Raw genomic sequence first — 25,219 nt, 5'->3', positions numbered from 1 at the left:
AGAAAGACCCAATTCAGTTATTCATACAGGTCACCCTAAACTATCTGCTGCTTTAAATTAGGAGTGCTTGTTTTAGCAACCAACCCATTCAGAAAATAATGTTTCAATACAGGAAACACTATTTTTGGAGGGCTGAATAGCCATGTGTTTAACAACTCATTGTTGTTAAATTGTTCCTGCATTTAGACATTTCTGATTTAAGTCATATGATTAACAACCTCCTGGATAAGGGCTTTACATGACACGAGATTAAGAAATTTTCCCTGTTTTTTAATATTTTACATGTGTTTTCTCATCAGCACAGTTTTTATACAGAACTGCCTGGGAGGAGCAAATAAAAATACTTGACATCACATTCGTGTTTCAAAACCTGCATTAAGCTTGTAAGAATCTTTATTAAATTACAATAAATTATGTACACATAAAAAATCAATTTGGGAAGTAAAAAATGTGTAGAACAATTGCAAGTCTTTTGGGCCTAAATTTACATTTAGTACAAAAAAAAATGAATTTACACATTCTACTCCTTCAGTCAAAAACAACAAAAAAGGTCATATAAATAAATAAAATATATAAAAAGGTAATATACCAAAATCAAGAGTAGTTCCTCTTAGAGTGCTGGTTGTAATTGGAATTGAGACCCCTTGGTCTTTCAATAGATCCACATGGAAACTCTCTGTCACGATCATCATCCCTCCTCTAGAGGGCGCTCCCACCTTTCTTGTATTATTTACTTTCATTACACACACTTGTCCCTTGTCTCCGTGGTTTCGGGCTCAGCTTTGGAAGACGGACGTCTGGAAGCCCACCTACCAGGAGTGGCCCGAGGGCACAGGTTTCAGCACGGCGTCCTGACTTCTGGATCCAGGGCTTGGAGCGCCTATCACCATTATCCTTTTAATCCTCCATGTTCCTGGTTCCCATTCCCTCTTCCCTGGTTTTTAATTGTTCGTCTCGGATAGATCTCCTGGCTTTTTAGTCTATGAACTGTGACCCGGCAACAGTATTGGACCTCCTTTGGACTCATTCGCTTGTGCTCCCTTCATACAATGGATTAGTTCAGTTACCATCTGTCATCCCAACCTACCTTGCTGTGCCTTCCCTAATGTCATTCCCTAGACGGCTCCGGATGATACCATCTCACATAGGTACCAACGCATGGACACCCTCCATGTTTGTATTGGCTTTTGTCACTTGATTCCGTGTCTTCCATCCTTCCAAAAGCACCACTTTGGTAAATCATTGTCCCTGTGCTTGTTTGTGTGTTTTGTGAGGGACTGATATTCTGTCCAGGACACATACCCGAGAAGTACCTGGTATAGGCTCTTAACAGTTTTAAAAACCCATATGAATACCAGAGAAACAACTTATATTCTGTAAAAACATAGAAGTACTTTTCCATCATATCCTCTCTCAGCAAGCAAGGGGTGCAAGACAGGATACACTGTCCTGAAATAACAAATTTGAGTGCAAAGCCCTCTTTTCTACTTTGTAGTATGAGGCCAGGTGTAAACATACAGTATCTCAAAGGTGTTGCTGGAATCTTCAAACTCTTCGCATTTTAGTTCTTTTTCAGGAACACGATGGTTACTAAATCTTCAGGAAATGAGAAAGCAAATGATTTTCAGGTCACTTCAGGAAACCTGTGTATCTTAACACAGAACTTGATGAGTGACATCAATTGACAAGCAGTTTTCCCATGCTTCATGTAGGACATATCAAGAAAAGGAGTTACTGTACACACCGTGCTTATGATGTTCTTTGATTTTTTTTAAATTACAGACTATGTGCAAAAATTAGAGTGAAAAGTTATAATATAAATAGCATAAACATATAACAATACCATCACATTGATGGCCAATTGTATTTAAAATCATTTTAGAACACTTAATCCTGTCTGTGGTGGTAGTGGAGACCAGGATGTTTCCTCCACCAAGCTGGACCAGAATCAAAAGATTCAAAAACCAAGGTTCAAGGACATACAAAAATGTATTATGATTGTGTGGCCACATAGTCAAAACAGTCAAAACCGCGAGTTACCGGTAAATACCGCGAGTTACCTTAAAATATCCTATAATACCGCAAGCAAAATAATAGTATCCGGAATTTCCGCAAGGTGGAGCTAATAAAGCTCAACCTCTCATGTTTGAGCTGTCGCCATCAAAGTCTTTAACGAAGATATTACTAATAGTATTAATAATGAATGACCTTGGACAAGCTGTAACTCAAAGTATTGCCCTGGTCCACATTCTTATTTTCATTGACCATTTTTGAAAAAGTAACACCACAGCATTTCGCAATCACGCATTTGTTTCCAATCATGCAAAGTACAGTAATTTTTGAGAATCGATTCACCATGCCTTTCACATGCTCATAAAAGATATTGATTTAGGAACATAAACATATTACCGTATGCAAACTGTACTGTATACAGTATGTATATGTATATTTAATGTCTTAACTGTGCCCGTTTAAGTATTGAATATTTATATGGAATTTTACCACTGAAGGGAAATCTTAGTACCTGAGCATAAAAAGAATAGGAGTGTTACGTCCCAGTGCGTGTTCTGTGTGTGTTTTTTCTATGTTCCACACTGCTGACCCTTGATTGTTCTCCCTTCCCCATTGGCCAACCATCACACCACTGTTTCAATATGATGTCATAATTAATCAGCCCTCAGCCAATCAGAACACATTTTATTCACTATATAACATGGAGGCTTTCAGCAAGGAGAGGCCTTTCGTTTGACTTCGGTCCCGTTTGATTTTGGTTATTGCTTCGCTTCGCTTCTGGTTATTCCTTCGGCTTCGTTTGTTGGTTTGTTTTGCTTTGTGTGTGTGTGTGTGTGTGTGTGTGTGTGTATTTTCATATTGCTTCGGCTTTGTTGTTGTTTGTTGTTTTTTTTTGTTAGTTTCTTTGTACTTTCATTTGTTTGTGTGTTCATCCTTGTTTTGCCATTACCTCGCCCCAGTGTTACATGTTCAACTTTTGTGTTCTTTTGTACCCTGCTCCTGTTGATTACTCTTGTTTTCACTTATTTGTATTCCTGGTTCACTTGTGTTTTTGTTTGAACTTTTGTATATAAGGTTAGCTTAGGTTCTTGGGTACACTTACACACTTAGTTGATTTTGTATTAGTACACTAGTTTAGTACGGGTGAGTGCCATTTGTCTTGTATGGTTTTGGGTAGTCAGTGCAGGTTAGCTAGGGTGTTGAAGACGCCGAAGACCGTGTGTTTCGGGTTTTCTTTTGTAGTCAGTTTAGCTTTCCCTCACTGTCCTAGCCAGCTCCATTTTGTTTGTTATTTTCTTTTCTTTGGCACCACTCTAGTTCCTTACCCTTATCACGCTTCCTAGTCCCTCACCAAACCCCCCCCCCCTGCTTCCAAAAGAATTATCCTAAATGTTACACCCCTTTTCCCCTAGACACTTGGGGTCGTAACAAGGAGCATACTGTAACGCGTGTGAAGGTTATAAACGATATTAATTTTGGAACTTAAACATACAGTATATGGCTGGTCTCGGTACTTTAAAGAAAACATACACACCAGTATTCCATTTCTCCCTAAACATTTTAAGCATTGAAGTCTTTAACTAACGTGATACCGGAGTCAACAAGCATACTTTTAGAATTTGATTAAAAGGGAATATAATATGGAATCGCGTATCTAAAGAAATTAATAATGATATAATTCTATTCATGTTGCAAAAAAACTGCAACGGACATAAAAACTACCTTCCTTTTAACAGAGCATTCCATAATTTCTAACTACAAAAATTATTTAAACTGCGACACTTATCATTCAACCAGAGCTCAAAATATCACAAGGATCCCCAAGAGCACAGCAAAGACTGTATTAAAAGAATCGCGTATCTAAAGAAATTAATAAGATATAATTATATTCGTGTACTGCGACAGGGCTGTGTAGGGCTGTTTCACCTCTCTCTCATGTGACTCTATTCAAAAGCCATTTAGCAAAGAGGGGATGAGAAGAGTGACAAACTAGTATACTTCAGATCTTTTTTTCTGAACCAGGGAAAATCTGATCATGTTTCTCTATAACAATAATAAAAAACATTGCCACACCCGGACTGTTAAACCAACGTATTAGCACGTCAAAGCCCATTGAGGAGCCGGGCGCAATAATTGTTTTGTCCCTTGATTTACTGATCTGCATTAATTACAGAAATCGAGTTCCTGCTCTTTGCAGATGACCTGGTCCTGCTGTCGCCCACAGAACAGAGGCTGTGGCAGAACCTGGCACTGATGGAGCAGCACTGTCAGACTTGGGCGCTGACAGTCAATCTGGTCAAGAAAAAAAGCCAGACCTCCCTTAGTCTTCCTGAAATTGTCAGATTATGAGTGAATAAAAGCATCTTATTAAAAACACGTTTGTGTTTGTTTGGGAGCTATATTATGTATTTTTCATATGTAAGATATAATGATGTGTTCCCGCTTACACATCGCACGACTTTAAAAGCTAGAAAAAGAGGTTTCGATTCACATTATCTGGCGAGCCTTGTTTTGTCAAAGGACAGCACAAAAAAACAGACAATACACAGGGGGGGAGGGCAAGCGAGAGAGAGAGTTTTTTACCCTCTGTCAAAGAAAACCAAATCACCCGGGGCAGAGACTCTGGGGGGATCATTGTGTGGTACAGAACGGAGCTCAGTCAATCCAAACAAGTTCATTAGTAAAGAGAGAAAAGTCAACAATTGATTTAAGGACGATCTGTCAAAGTGCAATGAAATAAAATACTGTTGTTGTTGCTGTTATTGTTGTTTTTATCCTGTAAGCATTTTGAGAAGCCACCTTTAAAGGTGATATATAAAAGCGCTGATTCTTATGGAATGTGTTCCGGCGGGGATTCAAAAAAACTACAACGGACAGAAAAAGTCCCTTGCTTTTAACAGAGCGTTTCATCATTTCCAACTACGAAATTTATTTAAACTGTGACACTTATCATTCAACCAGAGCTCAAAATATCACAAGGATCCTCTAAAGCACAGCAAAGACTGTATTAAAAGTATACTAGTGACAAACTAGTATACTTTAGATTTTTTTTTCTGAACCGGGGAAAATCTGATCATGTTTCTCTATAACAATAATAAAAAAACATTATTTTACATATCACCTCTATGTGATATCACCTTAAGGACAGCACATACAAGGGTTAATTGCACAATGGACCGCGCAAAGAAATTTAAAATAGTCTTCTTTAGGTGTGAGGGCAGGAGTGGATCGCAGAAGGCATAATCAGCAAATTAGGAAAACAAAGAACAGGACAGGTGAGACGTTTATCCAGAGAGCGAGTGATCAGAAAAAGGAACAGCTGTTACGCCCAGGTTTTACGCTCTCTCTCTGCTGAATGAATAAAAGCATTTTATTAAAAACGCGTTTGTCTGGGTATTTACTTTGTAATCTGTGGTTTACATCTACTGTATTGCTTTGAGATGCCACTTTTAAAGGTGATATGTAAAAGAAAGTTTTTTATTATTGTTATAGAGAAAAATGATCAGATTTTTCCTGGTTCAGAAAAAAGACGATTAAAATCTGTAATCTTTCCACTTGTATGTCATCGGAAAATACAAGAAGTTTCCGCTTTGTGTAAGGATGGTATCAAAAAGTAATCCAAGTGGTGAGAAAGCTGTGCTCCTCGAAGCGCTTTACAGGATAAAAACAATAACAACAATAGTGTTAAGCTGGGCAAACGATTTTTTTATAGAAATACAAAAGGAGATATAATGATGTGTTCCGGCTAAGACATTAACGAGTACAACCCTCCTCTCTGCGGGAGTGCTGGCTGTGACGAATTAAACCAGTTTCACAGGTATTTTCAAAGTAGAAGGGGGCGAGATTTCCAGCGAAAGACACCTCCCCCCCTCCAAAACCAAGGAAGTACAGTACTTACTAGTTAAGAAAGCTAGGCTCCTCAATGAAATCGCTTTAACATGCTAATGCGTTGGTGTAACAGTCCGGGCGTGGCAAGCTTCTAATGTCAACTCAACTCGATTGGAAGACAATGAACATATTCTAGCCCTAAATGAATTAATAGCAAACATGGTTTACATAAAAATACATTTTTCAAGGAAAGTTTATAATAATACGATCTATAGTTGAAATCTGAGCCTAAATATAAAGAAAAAGCATTTTCAGAGAGCAATCACGCTGTGTTTATGTAGAAAAAGTGATTAGGTTTATGAGCAATCTAATTACTTATTCGTTTAAAACGCTATATAAAATAAAGTTTATTATTAATTTGCTAGACAGAGCAGTGAACATTATTATGGATAAGATAAAGATAACGATCCTGATCAGTTTAGAAATCTGTGTACGCTGTAAGGTTTTTACTTCTTAAACTTTTAAAATACACGTTTCGAATAGAAAGAAATCATCTTCCTGGTACAGTATGTATAGCAAACCAGCACGTCTTTTTTCTCCAATCAGAGGGGTTAGACGCTCGGTTAAAAGCAAAGGAGATTGTCTGTTATAGTGGACATAAAAACAAGAGTTCGCTGGCATTATATCCTAGAAGACACAGACCGGCACCAGACTAGGAGAATGCCTGCAGCGTAAAAGAAAATGCCTGATGAACTAGGGAATGGACAGTTTCCAAATGCTTGTACAATCGATGGAAATGTTCAAATAAATTTGCAAAAGAAATAAACAAAATAATCATTTATTTCTTTATCATATTGGCTAGTTAATGTCCTCTTTGCTAGTTAGTGGCTGTGTTTCTGCTTTGGGTAGCAACGGGTGACTGTTCTCAGGCGGAAGATGTAAACAGCTTAATTTTCGTGTTAAATAATTTTTTTTAATTAAAATTCATTCTATACAGCAATCGCATATTTGGGTACCGTTTCATAAAACTTTCATGCTTAAAATGTTCAGGGAGAAATGGAAGACTGGTGTGTATTTTTTCTTTAAACTGCCAAGACCAGCCATACACAGTACAGTTTACAGATGCAGCCATTCAAAGTGCGCGGTACAGACACCGCAGTACAGATACCGCAGGTAAGATGACACGCGATACCGCGGTATGTGATTGGTTGACCGACAGGGGCACTCGTGGTCCGTTGGTCTGTCGTAGAAAGACTTACTGTACTGTAAACGTCTTTACTGTGCCCGTTGTAGATATTGAATTTTACCACTGAAGGGAAATCTTAGTAGCTGAGCATAAAAAGAATAGGAGCATACTGTAACGCGTGTGAAGGCCATAAACGATATTAATTTTGGAACGTAAACATACAGTATATGGCTGGTCTTGGTACTTTAAAGAAAAAAATACGCACCAGTATTCCATTTCTCCCTAAACATTGTAAGCTTCGAAGTCTTTAACTAACGTGATACCGGAGTCAACAAGCATACTTTTAGAATTTGATTAAAAGGGAATATAATATGGAATCGCGTATCTAAAGAATTTAATAACGGTATGATTATATCCGTGTACTGCGGCAGGACTGTGTAAGGCTGTTTCGCCTGCCTGATCATGCGAGCTGTCTTGTAGCCTACTGGTCTAGGTGCGTGACTACCAGCTGGCAGGTTGTGTGTTCAAATCCAGCTGGTGCTGGACTTTTCATTTTTATTTATTTATTTTTTAATCGCGTAACATAAACATATTACCGTATGCAAACTGTACTGTATACAGTATGTATATGTATATTTAATGTCTTAACTGTGCCCGTTTAATTGAATTTAAAAAAAATATTTAACACGAACATTAAGCTGTTTACATGTTCCGCCTGAGAACAGTCACCCGTTGCTACCCAACGCAGAATGGTGATTGGCTGACACCATCTGACACCCCTCTGATTGGAGAAAAAAGACGTGCTGGTGTGCTATACCAGGAAGAGGATTTCTTTCAATTCTAAACGTGTATTTTAAAAGTTTAAGAAGTAAAAACCTTACAGCGTACACAGATTTCTAAACTGATCAGGATCGTTATCTTTGTCTCATGCATAATAATGTTCACCGCTCTGTCCAGCAAATTAATAATAAACTTTATTTTATATAGCTTTTTAAACAAATAAGTAATTAGATTGCTCATAAACCTAATCACTTGCTTTTTCTTTTTATTTAGGCTCAGATTTCAACTATAGATCGTATTATTAATATCCATAATAACAACCAACCAACAAAAACAACCATATAAACATAATACCAACCAAAAACATAGATAACAACCACAATACAAAATCAAATAATCAAACCATTTTACACTCGCAAAGTCCTCCAATTATCATAATCCCGCCCCTTATGCAAAACCAAACCTTCCTCCCATCCCAGTTTATCCTGTTTGTCATAAACAAAATCCACCTCAATTTTCAACATAAAGCATTACACAAAATCAATACCTCAACACTCCATACTCAACAACGATAATTCACAAACAGCCAGAACATGTAACTACACATTCCCAAACATACCTACTTTCCATAGCCCCGCCCCTTATGCAAAACCAACATCCCTCCCCTGTTCTCTCTCTCCCCTGGCGGTTGTAATTGTTTTTATTTTCAAATAAATTTTAGCAAAGTCATGTATTTTAAAAATCTTAAGATTTTTCTATTTATGTCTTTATTTAGTGGTTTCATTAGTGACAAAGGCTAAACTTTCTTGGAAAAATGTCTTTTATGTAAACCATGTTTGCTATTAATTCATTCAGGGCTAAAATATGTTCATTGTCTTCTAATGAAAGAAGGGTTCCTTTCGCCGTAGTCGGGAGCCTAGCCTTTAACTAGTAAGTACTGTATTTACTGGGTTTTTGAGGGGGGGTGTCTTTCGCTGGAAATCTCGCCTCCTACTTTGAAAATACCCGTGAAACCGGTTCAATTCGTCACAGCCAGCACTCCTGCAGAGAGTTGGGTTGTACTTGCAGTGTATACAGTACACGCGTTATGCTCTTCGTTAATGTCTGTGAAGTTTTATTTAATCTCTGAGCCATACTGATTCTTCTGGAAGCACACCAGTATTCCACTTTCTCCCTAAACATTTTTAGGATCAGAGTCTTACATGTGGTTATTTCGAAAACGTTTGTACGTGCTCCTTCTTACCATGTTACTGTTTACCGTTACTGACCATATTAAGTTTAAGTGCCTGTGGGCACTTTTCCTGTCCGTGGGGGGTGGACCGTCTTTCATTAGAAGGTTAGTCTGTTCTACTCTGAGAATGTAGGGGGGGGGTGGGAAGTGCCCGCGGTCATTTAATTAGTATTAAAATCTTAGTTATCTTTCTAGTTCACAGGTTTGCATGCATAATTTAATTTTGAAAGCCACTGAGACATCAGGTACTACTGTTGTATTTATGAAAAAGAAACAAAACAAAAAACATACTAACAACTGTGCCATCCTACTCCTTAGTTAATACATTTTATTATTCATAAACAGTTAACATTGTTAGCAAAATATTTTGAATTATATTTAACCCTATTTTTTCTTTAGTTTTGTATTTAACTTATTATATGATAGTCAGACTTAATGTATATTAATGTATATTTGAACAATGAAAATATATTTTTACAAGATTTTACATTAAGCACTTAAAATTAATATGGTTAATAATAGTAAACTGTAACATGCTGTAACAAGATCGGTTAAACTTCGAAGAAAATCCTTTCAGAGAAAATGTTTCAGGTGTGAAGAACAAACCTGTTCCCACACACCCTGCCCCCACTACCATTAGAATATACACAAACATTTTAGCGTTTCATTCTGAGCAGAAGACCCTCACACCTGAAGAGTGCTGGCTGTGACGAATTAAACCGGTTTTACAGGTTTCAATCACAGATTGGGACTCAGTAAAGTAACACACAGCGCCACTGGATTTGATAATACTGTACCTAACCAAAATCCGCAATATGGAAACAGAACCTGTGTAATTGTTGATAGATGATGTACTCGTAACATTTTTTCAAGACGAACTACAACATTTAAAAAATGACTTGTATGTACTTGATATCTCTAATCAATCCACGGGTTCCAGCACAAAACGAAACTAAAACGCATACCGTTTGGCGCTTCTTATTAGTTGCTCAAAAGTAATTTGACCGTATGAAATGCATAATATAAACCTAGAAACATATACGTGAGCAGTACTTAAGCACTGTAGTATCGGTGTTAAGACATACCTCTCAAATACTGTAAATCAAGTTAAAAATATCTCAAGACCGATTCTGGTCGTAATGAAACCATGTTTCGTGTATGTTTTCTTTTTCATCTTGAAATAACTCATTTCTAAATACCTTTTTCACTGTTAACATCTTGTAGCAACTTTGCGACAAAATATACACTCTGACAGTTCATCCTGCTAGCAACATTAAATAAAACAAATCTTAAGATTTCTATATTTATGTCTTTATTTAGTGGTTTCATTCGAAGCTTACAATGTTTAGGGAGAAATGGAATACTGGTGCGTATTTTTTTCTTTAAAGTACCGAGACCAGCCATATACTGTATGTTTATGTTAAGATTTCCCTTCAGTGGTAAAATTAGATATGAATATTCAATACTTAAACGGGCACAGTTAAGACATTAAATATACATATACATATTGTATACAGTACAGTTTGCATACGGTAATATGTTTATGTTACGCGATTAAAAAATAAATAAATAAAACTGGAAGGTCCAGCACCACCATTATGTTTATATGGTTGTTTTTGTTGGTTGGTTGTTATTATGGTTATTAATAATACGATCTATAGTTGAAATCTGAGCATAAATAAAAAGAAAAAGCAAGTGATTAGGTTTATGAGCAATCTAATTACTTATTCGTTTAAAAAGCTATATAAAATAAAGTTTATTATTAATTTGCTGGACAGAGCGGTGAACATTATTATGCATGAGACAAAGATAACGATCCTGATCAGTTTAGAAATCTGTGTACGCTGTAAGGTTTTTACTTCTTAAACTTTTAAAATACACGTTTAGAATTGAAAGAAATCCTCTTCCTGGTATAGCACACCAGCACGTCTTTTTTCTCCAATCAGAGGGGTGTCAGATGGTGTCAGCCAATCACCATTCTGCGTTGGGTAGCAACGGGTGACTGTTCTCAGGCGGAACATGTAAACAGCTTAATGTTCGTGTTAAATATTTTTTTTAAATTCAATTAAACGGGGACAGTTAAGACATTAAATATACATATACATACTGTATACAGTACAGTTTGCATACGGTAATATGTTTATGTTACGCGATTAAAAAATAAATAAATAAAAATGAAAAGTCCAGCACCAGCTGGATTCGAACACACAACCTGCCAGCTGGTAGTCACGCACCTAGACCAGTAGGCTACAAGACAGCTCGCATGATCAGGTAGGCGAAACAGCCTTACACAGTCCTGCCGCAGTACACAGATATAATCATACCGTTATTAAATTCTTTAGATGCGCGATTCCATATTATATTCCCTTTTAATCAAATTCTAAAAGTATGCTGGTTGACTCCGGTATCACGTTAGTTAAAGACTTCGAAGCTTACAATGTTTAGGGAGAAATGGAATACCGGTGTGTATTTTTCCTTGTGATATTTTAAGCTCTAGTTGAATGATAGGTGTCGCATTTTAAATCATTTTCGTAGCTAGAAATTATGAAACGCCCTGTTAAAAGCAAGGACGTTTTTATGCCCCGTTGAAGTAAAACAAAATGCCTGACAAAGTATGGCTTGGACAGATTCCAAGTGCTTGTACAAATGTGCTAAAGAAATTATACTTTGAGTATACAGCTTGTCCAAAGTCATCCATTATCAATACTATTAGTAATATCTTCAGTAAAGGCTTTGATGCATAAATATTTCTGATGAAGGTAGGTTGTGTACTTCTGTCCAACTGAGCAATCTTGCTTTCATAATATATACCAACATTTTAATGACTGATGATTAACATGCTGTAATACACAGTTCAAAATTAAAGGGTCAAATGCTGTACATGAGAGGTTAAGCTCCCCCTGGCGGTTTTACAAGGCGACGCCGGATAGTTAGTCACGTGACACACGTGATACCGCGTGATACTGCGTGATACTGTGACACGCCCACCGCGGTATGCCGCGAAATACCTCACCCATTTTGAATGGCTGCATCTGTATGTACATACAGTAATGTTTATGTTCCTAAATTAACATCGTTTATGACCTTCAGATACGTTATGCTCCTCTTCTTTTTATGCTCAGCTACTAAAATTTTCATTTTTTATAAGTGGGTACACATCTACTTATGGGTAAAGTTAAAAAAATCTTGTATTTATTGGTACATTATTGTAGAAATTCTTCCTCCACTACTTTGGTGTGGATTTAACTTATGGCAATGGAACTCACTGATTCAGAAGAACCTCAGTCTGCATATTATTGTTTTCCATCTAACAACGCATCTTGTCATAAAGAAATTCGATCTACAGCAGCCTATGCTGCTTAAAATGTTTAAGGAGAAATGGAATACTGGTGTGTATTTTTTATTTAAAGTACCGAGACCAGGCATATACTGTATGTTTATGTTCCAAAATTAATATCGTTTATGGCCTTCACACGCGTTACAGTATGCTCCTATTCTTTTTATGCTCAGCTACAGATTTCCCTTCAGTGGTAAAATTCCATATATTCAATGCTAAAACAGCCACAGTAAAGACATTTACTGTAAATCTTTCTACGACCGACCAACGGACCACGAGTGCCCCTGTCGGTCAACCAATCACATACCGCGGTATTTTGCGTCATCGCGTGTCACAGTGCACGATGCCGTACCCAATTACCTCCGGTACATGTCTGTACCGCGCACTTTTAATGGCTGCATCTGTACATACGTACACGTTACTGAAGCTAAAAGTTTAGCCTTTGTAACTAATGTAACCACGTTACAGACTGTATATGCCTGGTATTGGTAGTTTAAAGAAAAAATACACACCAGTATTCCACTTTCTCCCTAAACATTTTAAGCATCAGAGTCTTACATGTGGTTATTTCGGAAACATTTGTACGTGCTCCTTCTGACCATGTTACTGTTTACTGTTACTGACCATATTAAGTTTAAGTGCCTATGGGCACTTTTCCTGTCCGTGGTCGGGGGGGGGGGGGGGGGTGGACCGTCTTTCATTGGAAGGTTAGTCTGTTCTACTCTGAGAATGTAGAGGGGGTGGAAAGTGCCCACGGTCATTTAATTAGTATTAAAATTCGCACTAATTCCCTTGCGAAGATACGGACATGGGAATATTTGTGCGTGGTCAAAAAAATGGCATAAAAACGACAAAGTGAAGGCTGTGAAAACATTCACAATGTACTTTATACACAAAGCAAGTGTTCTCACAACTCTAGGAGGTTTCGTGAAAATGCTACAGGCGTGCCAAAATCGCTTTTTTAAATTCAAGGTGACTTTACCGCGGTTTTCATTTTCAGATTGTGAATCAAAAAAGGCATTTAATTAAACACGTGATTGTGATTTTAATCAATTACTGTATTGATTGAAACACACATTCTGTACAGATACAGTACAGTCACATTCTCCTGTCGTCCAGTGGTGTAAAACGAATTAGCGGGTGATTGTGATAACAATGCACCTCCCACTGAGTGGAATGTTCTCATTTGTTCTCAAGTGTAAAAAGATCTGATAATTCTTAATAATTCCGTGTCGCATTAACTAACCTCTTCAGTTTATTCCGCCAGACATTACATGACTATAATTATATTGCTATTAATTTGTTTAGATACGCAATTCCATATTATATTCCCTGTTAATCAAATTCTAAAAGTATGCATTTGTTAGATAACAAGCAAATTCACAGAAATGGTTAAAAGACTATCACTTTTCACAAAGTATATAATCCTAATATGGTCAGAAGGAGCACGTAAAAATGTTTCCCAAATAACAACATGTAAGACATTTATGCTTATAATGTTAAGGGAGAAATGGAATACTGGTGTGTATTTTTTCTTTAAACTACTAAGACCAGCAATATACAGTACAGTTTACATACAGTAATATGTTTATGTTCCTAAATTAATATGTGAAAGGCACACCAGTATATCGGAGATTCTCAAGAATTACTTTGTATGATTGGAAAGGAATGTGTGATCGGATCAACTAAATGCTGTGGTGTTACTTTTTGTCAATGAAAAAATAAACTCTTTTCGTTTACAAAGACGGTTACAAAGAATGTGGACCAGGGTAATACTTTGAGCTTACAGCTTGTCCAAGGTCATTCATTATTAATACTATTAGTAATATCTTCGGTAAAGACTTTGATGCATAAAATATTCCTGCATAATTAAAATATTTATGATAAAGGTGGTAGGTTGTGTACTTTTGTCCAACAGAACAATCTTGCTTTTATAAAATATACCGCCTTTTTAATGTTTAATGATTAACATGCTGTAATACACTGTTTAAATTTAAAAGTCTAAAGAGTATATAACTTAAATTCTTAATTGAATAAAGATTGTCCCTCAGCAGTGATCGGGATTTGAAACCGACGTTTTCTGGTGACAGCTCAAATGCTGTACAGGAGAGGTTAACCTTTATTAGCTCAACCTGGCGGTTTTACAAGGTGATTCTGGATACTATTAACAAAATCTAATTTGCGTCCGGTATGATGCGGTATACTGCGACACTCCCACTGTGTTATACCGCAGCCTACCCCGCTTGTTTTGAATGGCTGCATCTGTACATTGTATTGTAGAAGGGAATATGACACCCAAGAAAATTAACTTTATTTTCATACTTTATTTACTGCAGATTTTGTAGAAACAATTTAAGTTGGCTTCACTCTGGAAGCAAAGATTGCTGACCAGCAAATTATCTCCATACCAATCAATTTTACAACACATCGGTTACTGCAGCATGATGGGTTACTGTGGTTTAAGCAGTTCAAGTAGGTACCTGCGTCAGCATGCGTAGGCTGCAAAGGAACAAGTAAAGGTTTATTCCATGCTGAAAAGAGAAGAAAGGAAACACAACATTTTGGGTGTGGAGCCTACTTCAGGTGTGAGACTAAACCTACTTTGACTCTAAATTGAGATTGCATGCTTAAAAGTGAAAGAAAGAAGAATAGTGAAATAATGAACCATTACTCCACAAATGAACAATTTGGAATGTATTTTAATCATGAATAATTGGCATTAAAAAGTATAAAGTAATATAACAAGTGTTAAATTTTATGCTGAATGTAAAATTTAATGATTTCCTGGAAACAAAATAATAAGTGTCGTTGCTGGATCACATATCCTAAATGTTAATATTTCTTTTGCAGATTCCTGAAACCAGGGGTAAAAGAAGGCATACAAAATGGGATTCAGAGCAGAGTTAAAATTAACTAGAAAAAACAGTGAATTCATTACTATAGATGACGAAGAAAAATTTATGTTTCCGACAACCAGGCTGAAAAGATAATATGGTATCCAACAGAGAAGGTATACACCCATTATAATTCCTAAAGTTTTGGCTGCTTTTCTTTCCGATCTTTTAGAAATTTTACTATTGCTTCCATCTCTACAGTAATGTTGTCCAGTAACTGAACTGATCACTTCTGCATGCCTTTTGGCAACAATAAATATTTTTATATACAAAACTATCATAACAGAGCAAGGTAAAATAAAACTGATCAACATGTCAATTATGACCCAAGGTACACTCATTTCAAATAAACAATCTCCAAGACAGGTATTTAGGTTTTCAGACCTTTTAAAATTCATACCAAACACTATAGCCACATAAAATATAGAGAAGGACCAACTGAATATTATAGATATGCACACGATACTAACTGTTATTTTACTAGAATACCGTAATGGGTGACACACCGCAAAATATCGATCAATACTTATAAATACAACATTGCTAAGAGAAACAACTGTAAGAATGCAAAGAACTGAGTAAAAAATAATACAAAATGTTCTCCCAAAATACCAACAAGTTTCTATATATCTAACCATTACTAATGGCATCACAAAAAGCCCGATTAGAAAGTCTGCCACAGCCAGAGAGAGCAGGAGGAAGTTAGTTGGTGTGTGGAGCTGCTTGAAGTGAGAGATAGAAATGATCACCATCAGGTTTCCAAACACTGTCAGCATCACCACTGATATAAAGAAAACATACAGGATTACATAAACAACTGTTGATCGGGTTTCTTTTGGGCAAGATGCATTGTCAGATGAAAAACAATACTGCACTATTTGATGTTCTCCTATTTCATTTAATTCCATTACCAGAGAATAAATGAAAATGTCCATTCAAAAAATGCCAGCAAGGAATTCAGCATCCTTCCTTCTCTCCTGACACAAAATAGTCTTACTGGTCTTTGCTGCTGCTCAGTTTATAAAGAATTTCTAGTAGCTCCTCCTGCTTATGCTGTGTGAGTCTGTTTATGTGTGGGGAGGAGTTGCTGATGCTTGGAAGAGCCTAGAGATCTAAATAGAGCAACACTGTCCTGCTATTAGATATTATGTTGAGGTTAGTGACTGCTGTATATACCCATTACTAAAACTTCAATGTTAAAATTACCTGAATTTGAAAAAAAAATAATTTGAAAGTGCATGAATTGGTTACTTTTACTTTACCTTCAGAACTCTATTACAATTAAAAATTAAAAACCAATGAATGTGTACTATAAATGTTACATAGAAAATACCACTTGTACACAGTACAATGCATTTGCGTTTAATTAGGGATTCACAAAGTTGACACTTCACAATTTTTGTTTATTATTCAGCTAACAGGGTAAAAAGTTGTTTTAAATTAAATTAATCAATACATTAAATTAATAATACTAAATTAATACATTTAGTTTTGATATAGTTGACTTAAGGGAAGAGAGTCATACTATGCAATTGAAATTTTCAGCACCCCTCAATAAAATAAGGCAGAGGGTTTGGCCTGAGGTGTGCTGGAATGATGCTGGAAGAAATGTCTGATAATCTATATTTCTAAGTAATGATTGCTTGCTCATTATTTAAGCAATGAGTCAGTATATTGCCCTTTTCCAAATCATTGTGTCAAATACCAGTAGGGCTGATTTGGACCTTGTGTGGGGCTTTAGTGAAAGGTCGAGAGAGAGAGAGTTACCGAAGTCCGAATCGTAAGGCAGTATTGTGGTCAAGAAGGAGGACAGAGGTCCGTAATCCAAAGAGCAGAGTTCGAAAGCCAAATCCGATCCGTGAGGCAGGTCCATAGTTGGCGGGGGGGCATAATCCGTTAACCAAGAGTCGGGAGGGATTTCTAAGTCCAATTCATAAGGCAGGTCCGTAGTTGGTGAGAAAGCAGAATCCATTATCCAAAAGGTAGTGAGACAAACAGGCGGTGAAAAGTGAACTCAGAACTCAATAGTGAGCATGGCGAGGTGAGGTAAAAAGGTTTAAGTAAAACAAAAGGGGAAAAGTGGTTGGATAATAGGTTAATTGCAGTGAAGAGAGCATGATGGAATGTGGGGTGAGAGCCAGAAGTCAGAGGTCAGAGGTCAGAAGCCAGGAGAGAGGACAGATGACATTGGTAGTGGACACCTACAGATGCAGCCATTCAAAATGCATAGTAAAACCCCCTACCATGCAAAATTATCTGCATTTTAGTGTGTTATACCACAGTACGTGACTGGTTGGCCAAAATTAGCAACAGGAGGCACTCGTGGTGCATTGGTTGTTAGTGAAACAATTGCTTCTTTTAATCTCTTTATTGTGCATGTTTAAAGCTGCTTAATATTGAATATTTATACAGTATGGAATTTTACAACTAAAGGGAAATTTTAGTAGCTGAGCATAAAAAGAAGAGGAGGATAATGTGTCTGAAAGTCATAAACGATATTAATTTAGGAACATAAATATATTATGTAAGCTGTATATGGCTGGTATTGGTAGTTTAAATAAAAAAATACCCACCAGTATTCCACTTTCTTCCTTAACATTTTAAGCATCAAAGTCTTTCTTTTGGTTACATACTGTATTTATTTTGGAAAAGTTTTTATGTGCTCCTTCTGACTATATTAAGTTTATATACTTCATATTAAGTTATAATGTTTTAAACTTTTCTAGGAAAACTTGTGCTTGTTATCACAGTAAAAAATGCATACTTTTTAGAATTTGATTAATATTAATAGGGAATATAATATGGAATCGTGTGTCTAAAGAAATTAATAACATTAATTAAAAACATCAGCATCAATCAATCGCACCTGCGATTACTTGGAAACGTTTTGCCTGCCCTTTTAAGCTACAGCTTTAGCTTTGAAGTGGTATGTTATTCATGGTATGTTATTCATCCTGTAAAGAGCTTTGATAAGCCACCTTTAAAGGCGCTATATAAAATAAAGTTTATTTATATCATTATTATTATTATTATTATGTTGGTGTAAAGGGTTAGATGTGTGACTTGCATGCTGGAGGTCAGGGGTTTGAACCCAGCTCTCGCCATGAGTTCTCCTTTAACAAATAAACATTTTTTTGTAAAACTAAAATAGTAAATATTATCGACACTATATTTAAGTTTTTGGTATTTCTAAATATCACAATATGTTCAAAGTTAAGTGATGTATTAATAACAATTAATAATTTCAAACTGCTTTTATTTTAAAATGGTATTTTGTTTGGGGTGATTTGTCACAAACACAATTTATTAAACACAGATTGTTTAGACAGGGTGTTCCAGACCTCTGTTTAATTACTGTGGTAAAGTTAGTTTCAAGTTCCAAAATGATTTTAGCACACGAGTAGCATTTTCACAAAACGGGTTACGAAAACACTTGCTTTGTGTATACAGTATATTGTTCATTGCGAATGTTGTCACAGCCTTCACTTTGTCGTTTTTACACCATTTTTTGACCACACACAAATATTCTTATGTCCATATCTTTACAAGGGAAAACACATAAAGCTTTCAAACCAAAACGCATTTTAAAGACTGCGACTTGTGAAACTTTTCACAACCTCTACATAAAACTATCAGTGAGCTAATTCTCTTTTTGTAAACCTCAGGTTTTTCATCGATGCATAATTAGGCACTAACTGGAACACTGCGGGACCGCTGTGTACATACGTTCACAATGCGAGAGATACTGCTCAATACAGGTTAGTGCGAACAACCTGTATATGACCATAGCAACGCAGAACAGCACCAAAACAAACTCAAAGTAGTCTCCAGTTATCTAGCCTGTAAGCAGGAGATAAAGCTTTGCTTGATTTCTGAAACACTTTCTTTATGTCCTGTTTTAATTCAGGTAAGGGTCAACTATATACACAATACTGCTGACAGCAGGAAAATTTATATTCTTTTCTCAACAGGTTTTTAAAAAACAGCACCCATGATGTTCAAACAGATTTTATTACACAGAAGATTGACAGAGCTTTGCATTGTGAATCTCTTTTTCTCATGCTTTTATTTAATGTGGCACTATGCACTGGGATAGGGGGATGCTGTTCACAAGCCAATAGCATTTAAACCACAGCACCCACAATCCTGCAACTACGTGTTTTACACACAAGGCAGGTCCTTTGACCTTTCCCAGCTTTGGGATATAAACTTTATTTTTGCTTTGGGATATGAAACTTTATTTTATTTTATTTTTTAAGATAGCACTTCAGGTAATGCACTGGAATAGGGCGGTGTGGTTCACAAGTCAATAGCTTTTCAAGCACAACATTTACAATGCTGTAACCAAGTGTTTTGCACACCTGGCAGGCCCCCTCACCTTTTACAACCTTGCTTTGGGTTGTAGCGGCGAGGCTTATTAATAAGAAAGAATTAAGTGTTCTGAGCCTTCCCAAATGAGGCCCCATTTCTCTGTTCATCTCTGTGGTGCAGCCACAGAGAAACTATTCATGCAGGCTGATTTAAGGTTTCTTTTGATAAGGTTTCCTAGGACAGCTCCCAAAGGGGGATGCAATTAGCTAAGCCTGGCTATCATGATCAATGGTCATCCATTGGCGCCTATCAGTCTAGGGAGTGCCGAATGGACATCTGGACTGCATTCCTAAGTGTCATGAGTAAGTGACTTATATCTCACCTTGACCAACCAATCAGGGACTGGCAGGGCGTGGTAATACCACGTGGGTCTCCAATGCCCGCCAAACACTCAACCAATCAGCACACATCTGGGTCTTGATCAAAAAGGGAGCGCAAGCTCAGATCGGGGCTCTCCTTGGCCATTTTCGCGCATCCTCAGAGACAATCACGTGACAACTGCTGTTGTCTACAAAGGGACTTGGACTTTGTTCTAAGCGCGAGGCCGAGGATCCCGTACGTACTCAGAATTCTACCAACGTGAATGCTCTGCTTGATCAACGGCAGCCTACAGTTGGACCCTCGTCGACAACCTGAATAGCTTATTCAGAAGCAGCGCTGGACCGGGAACGAACCAGCTTCTTCCCAGGCAAAAGAGTGACTTGTGAGGACTCGCGGTCACACTCTGTGCATAGAGACTTTCTACTAGCCAGCCGGACTGCTGGTAGATCCTCTCGGAGCAACGACTGCCCTGCGCGCCGCAGATAGATTCCTCCGCCCGTCCTACTCCGAGCTGCACCTCGACTGGTTGGCCGGTAGCCAGAGGACGCCGACACAACGCCCATTGGACAGCCGCTGGAACAGAGGCTGCAACAGAGCCTGTCAGCTGGTTTGGTGTTCGTGCCGGGAAATTCCAAATCCATGCACAGTGGATAAGTAAACCCCATGTTTTACATTGCGTCTCGAGAATTCAATTGTACCTCAACACAAGTTGTTATCAATTTAATTCATGAGTAATGTATTTACTTCCGAGTTTAGAGTAACAGTGGGTAATAACACTGATTAGCGATTTGGTAACAGAACGATATATATTGACATATATTCTCTGTTGTGTGTCTCTTTGTGTTTGCATCTCTTCGAGATTATATACCTTGTATATTGATAACCCTCACAGTAAGGTCTGCCGCTCGTATCCAGGCAGACTGGTATATGTTTGGTGCACAGTTTATATTAATAAATGTATCTCGTGTATTGAACCAGTGTGTGTGCGTTGTTAGTTGTTCTGACGATTGATTTTCTAAAAGCCCCAACGAACAACCTCGTGGGGATTTTTTCAATACGGCACCATTAGACAGACAGTACATGGGGATGGGGGGTGCTGTTCATGAATCAGTAGCTTTTTAAGTACAATATTCACAGTGCTGAAACTAAGTGATTTACACACTAAGCAGAATCTCTTTCAGAGTTATGCTTTTGAATGTGAATCTCCTTCGTAAGGTTTTATTATTTCTGGAAGATAGCACCATTGGACAGGCAATAAAATGGGATAAGGGGTAGCTGTTCATGACTAAATAGCTTTCAAACCACAACACTCACAAAGCTGTAACCAACTGTTTTACATTTAAGACAGGCCCCCTGATCTTAAAAGGCCCTCTGAAAAGGAGACTCTTCTAAATTCTCTCTATTCATTGAAGGTTTCATTTCACACCTCCCTACACCTGACTTCAAACCTCTTGATTGGCCTTTCTTTCTGTCCCCTGCACCCGCCTCTCGCTCCTCCTCTCTCCCAGCTTTTGTTCACTCTCTACATTTCCCGGTTTACTTACTACCCTGTCTTTCTCACAACTAAAGAAGGCTCCACAGCAGAAACTTTTTTCGGCATACTTGTTAACGTTATGATTACTTTGACTATAGGATCTGAACCCCCTACACTTGAGCAAACACCCCCTTTGCTTTGAAGCTAGAAATGTAGAATCTGCAAGTATTACACACATTATATAAAGAAAAACTTTCTTGTCCCCTATAGCTGTAATATATATACACTATTTGATATTTTTATTATCACAGCAGAATAAATATTCAAACATTATTAATAATAAAAGAATATCATGAATATACATTGTGACAGTGGAGCACACCTCCCACTGCACTCCCTACTCCGCGGTGCATGGGAATGTGCAGATACCACACCTGAGGCTAATCAAGGCTGCGCTTTAATATCCCCAAGCCCCCGCAGATGGCATTCAGTTTAGGACCAAATGTGTTCCCCTCATCTGCAACACAAACAATTACTCTGAACTAAGAGTTCGTGGACGGTGTTCAAAGCTTGGAACCGGAGAATTTCTTCTCTTTCATATTCGATCCTCTCTTATACCAGAAAACGATCGCCTTTCCAGATAAATACACACTGACACACCGCTCACTCCCTGACCCAGCATAAGAAGCACTCTGCCGGTGTTCAGGAAGTACCTTTTTTAACCTGCCACTATTACAACATTATGGCATGAACACTCTCAGTGGTTGAAGTAAAAACAGTTCTATCAGTCAGAATAACAATCTTCAGGTTTTTCACAGAGAGAGTACGGGAATTTAAGATGCCCTTAAACAGAAATCGCATTTGAGGTTTTTTAATCCATATTTGCTTTTAAATACTAACCATTAAAGCCACTAGCTATACTGTTTTTTCTAATTATAATCTAAAATAAGAAAGTTGCATTAAAAAGACAATGATTCAGGTGTGTAGCTGCGTCAGCATGCGTAGTCTGCAAAGGAACAAGTAATAGGTTTATTCCATGCTGAAAAGAGAAAAGGAAAACACAACGTTTCGGCTGTGAAACCTTCTTCAGGTGTGTCTTTATTAAAAAGATAATAAACTACAAACCTTTGGGATTCGTGACACAATGTCTTCACATCTCCCTCCTCCCCTTCTCCACCATTTGAGAATCCCCTTGTAGTTTGAGAAATGCGAAAGTGGAGGAGGGTGCAATCTTTGAAGGAATTCACAGGGACCCCATTTTTTTAAAAAATATTTTATTTTTTCTTCATGTTGTATTTCACTTCCATAGGCTATTGGCTTTTGTAGGCTATGTGCTGTGTGCTTTATTGTGCATATGGGTGTGTTCGTTCATTCACCCGGAGTGCCCTACGGTGCACCGGTTCGTCTTTGACTGGATTCGATTTTTGAAGTGTACCAAGTTGTGTGCTGATTCCTCATGTCCCTTATTTAAGAGGAACAAGCCTCAGAAATGGGATGTTCAGAGACTTCTATCAGAACACCACAAAACCATTTAAGCAATACCTGTAGTAGCCTATTAATAACACTTAAACTGACTTTAGTGCTGTTGCGCTTCGACAGCAACATGTGAAAACTCTTTCTGCACGCTCAAAACTGTTTTCCGACCACCATTCTTAAAAGTTCAGCTCAGACCACATGCATTGCTTTCAGCTTTACTGATGGTAACTAAGATGTTTTTTTTTCTCACTGGACATGAGCCTCTACTGTTACTTGTATTCATCACTGGTCAGAATGACCACATTGTCTTGACTAGTTTTATCAGCTAGGCTTCCAGCCATGGTCCTGATGGTCACTCCTGCCGTGGAGGTGTAAAACACCTATTTGCATTTTAAAAGATTTTGTGCGATTTGCGTTATTTAACTGCATTCTTTGTAATGGTGCTTGTGTTTTCGAGGGGACAGTGGTTGAGTCTGTTGTTTTGGGAATAACGTAGAAATGCGCTTAGTGTTTGTTGAGAATACCATCTGCGGTGGTGTTAAAAGGATTTTTGAAGCAGACAAAATTCGTATGTTGGCCAGAATGCAGGAAGACTTCACTTATAGTACCCTATATATTGTGCTATTTAGAAATATTGGGTGGATACTATATTTCATCCATTTAAAAAATGTAAACATATAAATATTAGTTCTCCCCCTGTGAAAACTGGATGCCGCCCTTGTTGGTCACTGTCTGGCGATGGGTCTGACCTAATAACCACAGTTTTATAAAGGAATACAGTCGCATTAATTTGTTATGTTCTCAGGTGAAGCCTCATTACTAAACTAATATGTCAGTGTAGGTAGGTGGGCCATCGTGGTAACCAGCCACACCTGCATTCTCAACATCGGTTCCCTTTCACCAGAGTGGCAGATGTAACAATATGACCTTCTGCCTTCTGAGACAATAGAAGGGTTTTGAGCTTGTGATCATGTGAGATGATTATGAACTGTGAAAGTTTCATTTATAAAATTTAATATATCGTACCAATACGCAGACTTAATCACATGAACTGCAATACAAGTTTAAAAATATTTTCCAGAGAATATGTGATTGCTGTTTCTGATGTGCAGGGTTTCTCTAGGCTCCTCACAGAACCCTAGAGCATATCCTGCAAACCAATGAAAAATCATTAAGACAGCAGGAGGGGCTACTTACCCACAAATATAAAAAAAGGAGCATAAACAAACATCTCATTTACTTTTTGACTGCAAGACAAACATATAGAAATGTGATACTTATAATTTTATTACACTGTTTTATTAGTGGGTACACATCTACTTATGGGTAAAGTTAAAAAATCTTTTATTTATTGGTACATTATTGTAGAAATTCTTCCTCCACTAATTTGGTGTGGATTTAACTTATGCCAATGGAACTCACTGATTCAGAAGAACCTCAGTCTGCATATTATTGTTTTCCATCTAATAACGCATCTTGTCATTAAGAAAATAGATCTACAGCAGCCTATGCTGCTCTGTACACAATGATGGCTGTGGCTGTTGGACTAACAGTGTGTGGGAACCTGTTGGTGATCATTTCCATCTCGCACTTCAAGCAGCTCCACACACCATCAAACCTAATCCTGCTGTCCCTGGCTGTGGCTGACTTTCTAGTAGGAGTGACTGCGACACTTGTAACTGTAACTGCCTGTAACTGCGACAACCTTCATAGAAACCTATTACCTAGAAACCTTAATAGAAACCAAGGATTAATTGTCCTCAGTTGGTTTTTAGCATTTTCATACATGTTGGCTTTTAATTACATAAATAAAATTTCTTTTAGTACTGGTACATTCAATTCCTGTCTTGGAGAGTGTTTAATTGTATTCAGTGAATCCTGGGGAATAATTGACATAATCATTTCTTTAGATTTTCCTTGCTGTACTATGACAACACTATACATAAAAATATTAATAGTTGCAAAAAGGCATTACAAAGGAACATATAGAAAACAATTATAATATGTCAAAAGCATTAGAGAGGAAAGCCGGAAAAACATTAGGAATTGTGATTTTTGCTTTTTTTCTTTGCTGGCTACCATATTATATCTGTACACTCATTGAAGGAAATATGTCTATGACGACATTTACTTTTTTTCCTGTTGTGATAGTTTATCTTAACTTCTGCATCAATCCAATCATTTATGCCTTGTTTTATCCTTGGTTTCAAAAGTCTTATATTAACATTAAAATTGTGTTATAGGGAATCCTCTTTTATAAATCTCTTTTAAGAGGACCATTTTATGTGATATTACCCACAATTACCTA

At 37.3% G+C, this 25,219-nt stretch overlaps 1 protein-coding gene across 1 annotated transcript; it reads right to left on the bottom strand.

Moving 5' to 3' along the window:
- Positions 1-15,148: 15,148 nt before the first annotated feature.
- On the bottom strand, positions 15,149-16,177 carry LOC148675536 (trace amine-associated receptor 13c-like). Its single transcript, XM_088623499.1, has one exon. The coding sequence runs from the start codon at positions 16,175-16,177 to the stop codon at positions 15,149-15,151; it is 1,029 nt and encodes a 342-aa protein (XP_088479625.1).
- Between the last annotated feature and the right edge of the window lie 9,042 nt (positions 16,178-25,219).

Source organism: Lepisosteus platostomus, chromosome 3 (assembly GCF_059453375.1).
Source record: "Lepisosteus platostomus isolate fLepPlt1 chromosome 3, fLepPlt1.hap1, whole genome shotgun sequence".
Taxonomy (NCBI): Eukaryota; Metazoa; Chordata; class Actinopteri; order Semionotiformes; family Lepisosteidae; genus Lepisosteus; species Lepisosteus platostomus.
This window is presented reverse-complemented; position numbering and strand designations above follow the sequence as displayed.